This window comes from Hemiscyllium ocellatum, chromosome 17 (genome assembly GCF_020745735.1).
Source record: "Hemiscyllium ocellatum isolate sHemOce1 chromosome 17, sHemOce1.pat.X.cur, whole genome shotgun sequence".
Classification (NCBI taxonomy): domain Eukaryota; kingdom Metazoa; phylum Chordata; class Chondrichthyes; order Orectolobiformes; family Hemiscylliidae; genus Hemiscyllium; species Hemiscyllium ocellatum.
Window position 1 is genome coordinate 53,682,065 of NC_083417.1, and position 12,056 is coordinate 53,694,120.

Here is a 12,056-nt window from a genome sequence, read left to right on the forward strand (position 1 = left end):
TCCTGTTCATTGGCACTCTGGCATTGAGATTGTAAAAGGAGATGAATAATGCAAGTTATTCATCTTTCTATCCCAATGATAAAAGAGTTCGTTGTTATGAGGAAAAATATTTTAAATAAAGAGGTCGACTCCATTTGGCTTTCAACAACAAATTAGGTAAGCACTCAAAGGGAACACATGATGACAGGAAGACAAGTGGGGAATGGTGCCAGACACATTGTTGTTACTGACAGCCAACCTGGATTTGATGGGCAGAACAGCCTCCAGTGTTGTAACCATTTGATGATACCCCAGTGGGCTGATTACTCTAGATGTCTGTGCACCAAATTTCCACACCAGCTTGTGGCTTGCATTGAAAATCAACAAGAATTACCAGGACAATTCAAGTTATCACAACTGCACTTATCTAAAACATGACAAAACTCCGTGTGACACAAGATTCCACTCAAAGGTAATTGTTATGAAGATGTGGGTGTACTGTACCTTTCAGAAAGTTAAAAGCTAACAGAACTACCTGTCAGCACCAAGTGTTCTGAGTAAGATACAATGTAACATGTGGTCCAGCAGCTAGGGTAGCTCGTGTCCTGGAGACAAAATCAAATTTGAATTTGGCCAATCATTTTAAATTATACCCCAAAAAATACCAACCTCCAATCAAGTTTGAATTTAATATATATACTGGTTTGGTCTGGGCAAAGTTTTCATAAGATGGGTAAAGGTTCTCGCGGCAGTCATTACCAACGGGGTACGATCAAGCAATTTTAATATTTCTAGGGGCAGCCGGCAGGGCTGTCCCCTTTCACCATTACTTTTTATGTTGGTGATTGAACCGTTGGCAGAGGCCATTCGTGGGGATCTCAATATCTCAGCTCCAGATGTGGGGTCAAAAGTACATAAGATCTCATTGTATGCAGACAATGTTCTAATTCTCTTGACAAATCCAGCAGTTTCAGTGCCTTGCCTGATACAATGCAGTCACACGTTTGGTGCTTTTTCAGGGTATAAGATTAATTTTGCTAAATCAGAGGCTATGCCTATGGGTGGTCTTACGAAAGAGTTGGCTCTTGAGTGACTATAGATTCCCATTTAGGGGTCACAGGGGGGGTTTTGTATATTTAGCATATTCATTACTCCAGTTCTGGATTGGCTGCTCAAAGCCAATTTTACTCAATTATTTGAAAAAATTGAACAAGATCTCCAAAAATGGGAGGCACTTCCAGTCTCGTGGTTGGGTCAGATAGCACTTATTAAGATGAATATTCTCCCTCGTTTGCTATACCCTATACGGATGCTCCCCCTGATTTTCAATAAAAAATACTCGGGAGTCTGAACGGTTGGTTCAGCTCCTTTATCTGGCACCGTAAACGGCCCCTCATTAAATTCCCCAAACTGCAGTCGCCTCACAGACTGGGGGGAGTAGACCTTCTGGACATTAAAAATGACCAATTAAGCTCGCTTTTGACCTAGTGAGTGATTGGATTTGTGGGGACCCTCTTTCAATATGGCTAGATATCGAAGCCTCCCAGGCAAGGTGCCCCCTTACCAGTTTGATGCTTTTGGACGAGGTGAGGACAGTTAGGGAATATTGCCATAACCCAATAGTCATCAATACTGTTAAAGCATGGAGGGCAATTCGGCAGAGGGAAGGTAATATTGGCAAAACATCTTTGTTTACACCTTTAGTGGGTATGCTGGGTATGATAGATTCAGGATTTAAATGTTGGGCAGCCAGGAGTGTATCTTGCATGGGTGATTTATTTGAGGGAGACATAATGATGTCCTTCGATCACTTAGTATGGAAGTACGAGTTACCTAATAGAGACCTCTTTCGTTTTTTAAAAGTTAGGGATTTTATTCAAAAAAATGACTTTTGACTGATCGCTACAAATCTGACATAGAAAGAGGGGTACTAAGGGCTATCAGTACACTCTGTCAGTATTTTATTATCACCAATTGGGGGTTGCCACCTCAGATGAGTCTGATCGACTCTGTAAGACGTGGGAAAGACAGCTGGGTGCTGAAGTTTCTTCAGGGGCATGGGAGGATATTTGGGAGAATGCAAGGAAGATATCAATTTGCAATAGGACCCATGCTTTACAGTTGAAGATTCTCCACAGGGTCCACTTAGCCCCAGACTGTTTGTCAAAATTTAAACCTCAGCATGACCCAAGTGCAAGGTCTGTATGGGTACTCTTACCCATTGTCTTTGATCTTGTGACAGGCTTCAAACATATTGGAGCGCTGTAGCGGGTGCAATGGAGAGGATTCTAGCTGTGGGGTGGAGAAGGACCCTATTACTCTTCTTTTGGGCCTACCCATTGTACTTCCTGCAGGCACGTATAAGACAAAATTTTTCAATATTCTTACGTTCTATGCAAGGAAGAATATCTTGCTAGATTGCATATCAGAAAAAAACCCCAGGCCTGTCAGGTTGGCGGAAGATTGTTATGGAGCATATTCCCCTGGATTTTCTCACAAATATGGTACACCATAAAACTGAGAATTTTCCAAGACATGGCAACCCATATTGAAATACCTGGACACGGATTTATCTGCCACACTAACAAGGGCTTTTATACAGCCATAACGCTTGTGTTTCATGAGTCCAATATCCAGGGAGGAGGAACTGTGAATGTATGAGTGTTTTGTTTGGCTGGGCTGAGCTATTACTATTTATTTGTCTGTTGTTAGGTATTTATTTATTTGGTTAAATAGCTAGTTTAGGTTTTTTTTAATTTTATATTTCTCTATATATGTTTATACATTCATACAGGAGGGTGGGTTTGGGAATTTTTTTATTATTTGGGTTTAGTTTTGTACTATTTTGAATTGCATTGTTTTGTATTTGTTGTAATATTTAAAAACCTATTTTTTCTTAATAAAAATATATTATTAAAAAAAACTTTATACCTGTCTTTGATGTCATGTTTTATTAAAGGTACTCCCCACTTTTAGAAAGTTTGCTTTATGCTACTTTGTTTTTACGAAATACCTACATTAGTACCTGTTTTTGATAAACAAAAGAAATCCAAAGAGGATTTTTGCTTTTACAAAGAAAGGTGAAATTTTTCCCATATAAATTAATGGTTCTTCACTTTACGCCATTTTGGCTTACGAAAGATTTCACAGGAATGTTCTACTTTCGGATGGTGAGGATACCTATATTTACAGAGGTTAGTAAGAAATAAATATAGTTTTCTTGACTAAAAGAAAGGATTAACTAACTGCTTCATTTTGATCTAGTGAAATACATTTTAATCAAAGTATGATATAGGGGCATGTTAAAAACATTTTAAAATTTTTGTTGTGACCAACCAAGGCAGTTGAAAAGGGAACCAATTCACCACTCTTCACCTGGTCAAGATGGCTTATAGTGATGAAATACTGTAATTATTACTTACTTGCTATCCAATATCTTGAGAAAGTGTGGTGTGGTCAGTAATGGAGAGGATCTGAATCCCTGGTCACTCTGCTGGAAAGCCAGTCTCACTTTTATATCAAAGCAAGATTCCAGATGAAATTTTTATGTTCAGAAAAGCAAATAGTAGTTATTAGATTAAACAAATAGTCTGAAACATTAAAAGAACTTAAATAAATAATTTTTGGATATTTGCTGAAGACAAAGACTAGAAGACTTTAAAGCTGCCACGTGGATCACAAAAATTGCTCAGATGTAGTGAAGACTGCATCACAATTTTAGTGATTACCTGTCCAGCTAACTTACTTTTACTGTCACCTTCTTCAGATTCACTACTGTCTGGCAACTCCTCTCTGCTGGGCACTTCATCAGGCTCTTCTTCATCATCGTCATCCGCCTCATCGCCCTCCATTTGCTCGTCATCTGCCTCATCACCCTCCACACACTCGTCATCCGCCTCATCGCCCTCCACACGCTCGTCATCCGCCTCATCGCCCTCCACTCGCTCGTCATCCGCCTCATCGCCCTCCACTCGCTCGTCATCCGCCTCATCGCCCTCCATTCGCTCGTCATCCGCCTCATCGCCCTCCACTCGCTCGTCATCCGCCTCATCGCCCTCCACTCGCTCGTCATCCGCCTCATCGCCCTCCACTCGCTCGTCATCCATCTCATCGCCCTCCACTCGCTCGTCATCCATCTCATCGCCCTCCACTCGCTCGTCATCCATCTCATCGCCCTCCACTCGCTCGTCATCCATCTCATCGCCCTCCACTCGCTCGTCATCCATCTCATCGCCCTCCACTCGCTCGTCATTCATCTCATCATCCTCCATTCGCTTGTCATTCACCTCATCATTCTTCACTCCCTCACTTTCTGTGGTTTCAGCTTCCATTTTATCACTTTCCACTTTATCACCCACTTCATCAACTAACATCCCTTCATGAGTATCCACTCCTTCAGAGTGCCGTGATATGGTTGACTCCTGTTCACCTGGCATTAAGTTCAGTCCAGCATCTGTGACCACCTTGAATTCTGCAAAAATAACTGTTATTACAATTAATTTTTTTGAACTCCATCAAAAACATTTTAATTCAATTCCAAATAAATTTTCAGCAAGTCCACAACTGGGAAGCACAGTTGCAAAATACAGGGGGTCTCCTATTAATTAGGAGGTTTTGTTTGCTGAAGGTCACTAAACTTTGGAATTCACTATCTCAGAAAACAGTGAAGGCTGGTTCATTGAATGTTTTCATGGCTGTGTTAGTCAAATTTTCACAAGGGAGTCACTGGTTATGGGGTGCAGACAGGAAAGTGGAGGTAAGGTCATACTCAGATCATTTTATTGAATGGTGGATCAGTTTCAAAAAGCTAAATATGGCAACCATTTCATAAATTAGACTGATTCTGAAAGTATGAACTACTGGCCTGAGTGGTTACATTTTTATGAGGAAAATTATTAGAACTTCAAATTATGCTCAGCACTTTTGATATAATTTAGAACCTTGTATTAAATACTTATATAAAACAGTAATCAAAGTTGTGTCTTCTTGGAGGAAGAATGCGAAAAGTTAACAGAACAATATTTGTATTTATAAAATTTTGTGAAGAAATTAGTACCATTTGCAACTATTTTGCAAACTAAAGAAAATAAAAGCTGTGATATTGAACTAAATGTGTCAGCATGCTTTCCAAGAAAATTGCCTGGATAAGCACTTCAATAATGTAAAAGCTGAAAATGTGTTGCTGGAAAAGCGCAGCAGGTCAGGCAGCATCCAAGGAACAGGAAATTCGACATTTCGGGCATAAGCCCTTCTTCAGGAATGATTCCTGAAGAAGGGCTTATGCCCAAAACGTCAAATTTCCTGTTCCTTGGATGCTGCCTGACCTGCTGCGCTTTTCCAGCAACATATTTTCAGCTCAGATCTCCAGCATCTGCAGGCCTCACTTTCTCCTCAATAATGTAAAACACTTATTAATTTTGGCACAATTATGCATATTCAGCAGTATTACCACACAACAATATAATTGAAATGCCTTACCATGATCCATTGATTCTTCACCCGTAGCAAGAACTTCAACGTGTTTCCCTGCAGCATACACTATTTGGTGATCTGTATCTGACAAATTCTTTTCTTTAAAGAGACTGTGAGAGCTGGCTCTTCCTGAATTGGCCACCTTTACAGATTCTTCTTCAACTCTCACCGATAATTCAGTTGTTTTTTCCAGGTCAAGCCGAGAGTTTAAATCAAATGCATTTTTCATCTCTTTAGCATCAGTTGCAACAGCCTTCATACCATTACTTTTTGCTGGCCACGGTGAAGTGTACAGTTCAGTAGCAGCAAGTTCATCATGCTGAGTGTGCGCACTAGATTTCTCTTTCTCGGTGCTGTCACTTGTTGTGTCCTGCACTTCTGGGAGCGGTTTCTCTAGATTATGAAAATAATTATTTTGCCATTACTTCATTGCTTAGAATGCATTCTGCTAACACATATGAACTTCACTTTTTTGGTCAAAATTATTAAACTAAATTAAAACTGTGTTGATTTTGTTTATCAAAAATTATTATTAACAGAAGCTAAACTGTCATTACCCAGATATATGGCACAGTAATCCAATGGTAAACTGTCAATTCACATAAACAGTTCTTAATACAAACAGCAAAACAAAGGTTTGAATCAGTTTCATATTAAAGCAGCTCTGAACAGCAAGCTCTGGATAGATGTACTGTTAAAGAAGATCTAATGAACCAAAGTCATATTATTGCAGAAATGTTTGAAATCACAGTTTCAACCTATGTTCTAATACTATGATGACATTAATGCCCAATCCCAGTGAAATATTTCTTACCAACTAATGGCTCCCAGTTTCTTTGCCTTGTACTGCTGAGATGGTTTTATAATTTCTTTTGAATCTTCTGTTGTGATTTTTTTTCTCAATATTAATGGCCTATATGTTTTTTCAGTTTTCAACACTAATGGCCTAAACATCTTCAGTTCTTTGCTGCTGGAAGAAAGCTGTTCTCCCTTTTGAACTAAAGCCAAAAACTACTGTTTTCTGGTCTGCTCAGTCAGCAGTGTAAACATTCTATGCATCAACAGCAATGAAGTCCTGTCAGCATTTGAATTAAGTCACATGCCTTCTTGGAAACATTGAATTTAAGTTACCAGCACTCTTCTATGACTTTCTGACCTTTAGAACAAAATTTATTTTCACAGAAGTGGCCAAAGTCTACCTGCCCCTATTTTAAAATCCAAATCCTGAGTGATAACACATGTAATTAACCATCTTCCTTATGTGCTAAAAGGTATATATCCTGAAATTTTAGAATGGAAACAAAAATAATAAAATATACAGAGCTCCAAGAGCATCTGAAGAGAAAAGACAGCGCAACACTTCAGATGATAATTACAAACAGTATTCGGTTAAACGTTCTGAAAAGATCTCTCAGCTGAAACATTAACATGGACAATTAATTAAAGAGATCAGAGAGAGCCTAAAACTAAAGGAGAGGACTTACAAAAAATAAAGCAAAAGTCAGCACAGATCCTGCTGAATGGCAAAGATACAAAGATCAACAAAAAAAACACTAAGCACCTTAGAAGAGCTACTAAAAGGGATTAAGAAAGAAAACTGGTCAAGGACATCAATATCAATGAGAAATTTTTTTATTGTTTCATACCAAGCAGGCAGGTAGTCAGGAGCAATGTTAACCCACTAACAATTGAAAGTGGAGATAGTGTCAATGACAATGGGGAAATGGCAGATATATTGAATAATTATGTTGTCTCCGTATTTACAGTGGAAAAGGAGGATAGCTTGCCAGAAGTCTTTAGGAAATTGAGTGGATCAGGACCAGGGACTGGATAAAATAAATGTATTGTAAGTATAACATTGGTAATTATGAAATTAATGGAATTACAAAGAGTGACAAATCCCTGGGACCTGACAGTTTCCATCCGAGGGTGTTGAATGAAGTTGGGGTGCACGTTGTAAACACCTCCACTATAATCTTTCAGAGTTCCCTAGATACAAGAATTGCCCCTGTAGATTAGAAAATTGGAAATCACTGCACTTTTTAACAAGGGTGAAAAAACAAAACCAGGGAAATACAGACCAGTTAGTCTAACATCTGTTGTGGGGAAATTGGAGTCTATAATCAAGGATGGGTAACTGAACACCTTGAAAATTTTCAATTAAACAGACAGACATGGATTCATGATGGGTAGGTCATGTCCAACAAATCTCACTGAATATTTTGAAGTAGTGGTGGACAAGGGAATGTCTACTGGTATTGTCTATATGGGCTTCCAGAAGGCATTTGATAAAGCCTCAGGTAACAGACTTGAACTAAGGTTGAATTCCATGGAATTGAGGACAAATTATTGACATAGCTATAAATTGGTTGAGTGGGGTAGGGTTAAGAAGGTAGGATTAAAAATACATACTCAAACTGACAGAATATGACCAATGGTGTCCCACAAGTCCCGTGTTAGGAGCTTAATTATTCACACTATTTATTCACAACTTATCTAATGGCATAGAAAGTCACGAATCCAAATTTGCTGATGACACAAAGTTAGGCAGCATTGTGGACAGTGGAAATAATAGCATTACATTAAAAAGGGATATTAGCAAAATTACACAGCAATTTGTTGACTTTCTTTTTAGAGTCACTGAGCTTTTACAGCACAGGGAAAGGCCCTTCAGCCCAACATATTGGCATTGGTGATCTGAATCTCACTTTCCAACTATGGCATTTCAAATGCTCCTCTAAGTAGCTTTTACATGTATTGAGGATACTCACCTCAACAATCCCTTTAGACAGCTAGATCCTAAGACTCAAATTGTCTGGGTGAAAATTCTTTCCTGAAATCTCTAAACCTCCTGGTCCTTGGCCTTAAAACTGTGCCCCCTAGTTATTGGCCCCTCAAATAAGGGGAAAGGTTTCCCCTCATCCTGTCGATGGTCCTCAGAACATTATAGGGAGGAGTGGGCAATGCAAGTGTTGGAGATTAGAGTGGCACTAGAAAAGCACAGCAGGTCAGGCAGCATCCGAGGAGCAGGAAAATCGATGTTTCGGGCAAGGATTCCTGATGTACACATCAATCAGATCTCCCCTCAGCATTATCTACTGTAAGGAAAATGCCAATCTATCTCATCCTCTTCATAACTGAATTGCTCCAGTCTAGCCAACATGCTGGTGAATCTTTTCTCCAACTCTCTACTGCAATCACATCTAATACAGCAAACAGAACTGCATACCTTACTCCAGCTGTAGCCAAACATTATATTGACGTTCATCATACTTCCTTCCCCTTGAATTCAAAGCCTTGACTAAAACAGGCAGTGGTTAGTATCGCAGATTTAGGTGGGAAGTGCCTGAACTAAGGGGGAGAGGATGGAGTTGAGGTAGGACGGGATGAGTTCGGTAACACCTTGATTCAGTACCACCATTCCCCATTCCACTGCTCTAAATTTACCCGCCCCCCCCAACCCAACGCAATAAAGACAGACTTCCCCTTTGTCCTCACCTACCCACCCCACCAGTCTCCGCATCCAACACATTATCCTTAAACACTTCCACACCAACTCCAACTAGACCCCACCATCAAGATCGTCCTTCCTATCCCTTTCTGCCTTTCACAAGGATGGTTCCCATTGACAGTCCTTGGTTTGTGCCACTCCACCCACCAAACCCTCCCCAAACCCCCAGAAACTATGGAGGAAATGAATGAGTACTTTGCATCAGTTTTCTCAGTGAAAAAAACAGCAACATATCATGTTCCTCAAAACAGTCGGGGCCAGACGTGAGTGTGGTGGCCATCACAAAGAAAAAGGTGCTGAGGAAACTCAAAAGAGAGAGAGAGAGAGAGAGAGAGAGAGAGAGAGAGAGAGACAGGAAGTGTTGTGATTGAAGGAGGCTGCAGAAGGATTTGGACATGCTGGATAAATGGACAAAGAAGTGGCAGATGTAATATAATGAGGCAAAGTGTGAGGTTATACACTTTGGTAGGAAGAGCAGAGGCATAGACTATTTTCTAAACAGGGAGAGACTTTGGAAATCTGAAGCACAAAAGGACTTAGGAGTCCTAGTTCAGGATTCTCTTAAAGTTAATATATAGATTCAGCTGGCAGTTAGAAAGGCAAATGAGGCAGAGAGGCTCATGTCAGACCACATTTGGAATATTGTGAGGAGTTTTGGGGCCCATTTGTAAGGAAAGATATGCTGGCATTGGAGGGGGTGCAGAGGAGGTTTACAAGAATGATTCCAAAGATGAACCACTATGAGGAGCAGTTGAGGACTCTGGGTCTCTACTCAATGGAGTATAGGGGGATGAGGAGCAATTTGAAAATTACTGAATACGGAGAGGCCTGAATAGAGTGCGTGTGGAGATGATGTTTCTGCTAGTAGGACAGACTAGGTCCTAGAAGCACAGCATCAGGGTGAAGGGATCACCCTTGAGAGCTGAAGTGAGGAGGAATTTCTTCAGCCAAAGGATGGTGACTCTGTAGAACTCACTGCCATACAGGGCTTTGGAGGTCAAGTCATTGACTGTTTTTAAGACACAGATAAATAGATTCTTGATTAGTAAAAGGATCAAGGGGTAAAGGAGAAGTCAGGAGAATGGGGTTGAGAAACATATCAGCCAAGATCAAATAGTGGAACAGACTCAATGGGCTAAATTGCCTAATTATGCTCCTATCCTCTGGTCTTTCCCTGGTTATTCTCTTGTCCATATATACTTATAAAAATCTATTTTTTAAATAGCTTGTTGACTATTATTCAGTGCTCTCTTCAGATTGGCTGCCTGAGAAACATACTGTGATGATAGCACATCATAGGTATGAAAAGGCAGACAATACAATCAAAGCACACAGCAGTACAATGCCTACTCAAAGGATTTTCTAACTCCAGTATCCCAGTTGCACTTTGCTTTCATTCCATGAAGTGTTGAGCCAATTACTCATTTTATCAGCCTCTGAAAATGCTTCGTCAGTGTGTTAACATTTAAGCAGTAGTGATAATGCTTGGCACTTGATATGGCTTTGTACTAGTTCACATTAAATCATATTCAGTTATGTTTCAATTGCAATTTTCAAGGGCACATAGCATTTACCAAAGTATCATGTAACAACTAAAATTTTCAAATTTGAATAGATAATTGAAGAATATACTGAGCAGAAATGATCCACTTTACCAAACAGATGGAAAAAAACCAGGTGAGTCATTCCAACAAGAACAGCCAGCACTGAAGAACGAGGTCACCCAGACAAAGGATTATACAGCCTAGAAAAAATTTTGAAAAGGAGATACAGAAGTAGTGAAAGATTGACTACCTTTTGCTTGTTGCAAGTAGAAAAGTACTCCTTCTTCAAAATCATCCTCACTGATGAGTTTGTCTCTTCTTGGTCTTCTGCTCAAAACTGGTTTTGACACAGACTCATCAGTGTCAAAATTAATTGATCTGCGAATGACAACACTATCAATATAATGTAAATGGCATTGAAAATGCCTGAAAATATACGTTGATTCTATTGAACAAGTTAAGCTTAACTCTTAACTAGAATCACAAATGCATCACCTGCAGAATTATTTGCATATTAGCAAAATTGACCTTCCTAACTTTAGAAAGTTGAAAGAGCAACACTCGTTCACGACAACTTGGCAATAGAAGCTTAATGATCCAAAATATCAGGTCCACTTTTCAACCAAAATACACATTCAAGTCTCATCTGATTTATATATTGGAAAGGGACAAAGATGATTCATAAAAGTGACCTCAGAAACTGAGACCATATACCTACCAGGGACCGATGAACCTGCTTTTTAACTTTACTCATTCATGGGATGCAGGCTTCTCTGGCTGAGACAGCATTTGCTGCTTATTCCTAATTCCCATGAGAAGCTGGTAGCAAAATGCCATCTTAAGCCTCTGCAGTCCACTTGGTTTAGGTACACCCCAAAAACTGTGGAGAGGGGTTGCCAAGATTTGACCCAGCAACACTGAAGTAGTGGAGATATATTTCCAAGTCAGAAGAGGAGTTACATGGATGAGAACTTGGTGGTGGTGGTGCCATCTATCTGCAGCCCCAGTGCTTCTAGATAATCATGGTCACACTTTTAGAAAGTGTTGCAGCGTATCTTATAGATGGTACACACTACTACTGCGATGCATCTGTGGTGGTCATGTGGTGGAAAACATCTTTTATGTTTGTGATTTTGTGCCAAACAAGCAAGTTGCTTTATCCTGCATGACATCAAGCTTTTTGAGTGATGTTGGAGCTGCACTTGTCCAAACTCATGATTTGTGCCTTACTGCGGAAAGGCTTTCTGAATCAGGAGCTGAGTTATTCCCCACAGAATCCTTAGCCTCTGATCCGCTCTTGTAGCCACAGTATTGAAATGGCGGGTGAACTTCAATCTCTGGTCAATGGTAACCTCCAGATTTTGATAGTGGGAGATTCAACAATGGTGATGCCATTAAATGTCAGGATTTTATCTTGTTGGGGATGGTCACTTGTATGGCATAACTATTACTTGCCAGTTGTTAGCATAAAGCTGGAGATTGTCCGGGTCTGACTGTACTTGGACATGGATTGTTTCAGCATCTGAAGAATCACAAATGTTGTGAACATC

The 12,056-nt window shown here is 39.9% G+C and overlaps 1 protein-coding gene across 1 annotated transcript in view; it reads right to left on the bottom strand.

The window, feature by feature from the left end:
* The window catches only part of cenpt (centromere protein T), a 64,040-nt gene that overhangs the window by 8,735 nt on the left and 43,249 nt on the right, over nucleotides 1–12,056 (bottom strand). Inside the window, exons 10-13 of the mRNA XM_060837755.1 lie at nucleotides 10,757–10,884; nucleotides 5,458–5,844; nucleotides 3,725–4,450; nucleotides 3,402–3,489 (exon numbers count right to left, since the gene is read on the bottom strand). Coding sequence (XP_060693738.1) covers nucleotides 3,402–3,489; nucleotides 3,725–4,450; nucleotides 5,458–5,844; nucleotides 10,757–10,884 — 1,329 coding nt within the window. The remainder of the gene's footprint in view (nucleotides 1–3,401; nucleotides 3,490–3,724; nucleotides 4,451–5,457; nucleotides 5,845–10,756; nucleotides 10,885–12,056) is intronic.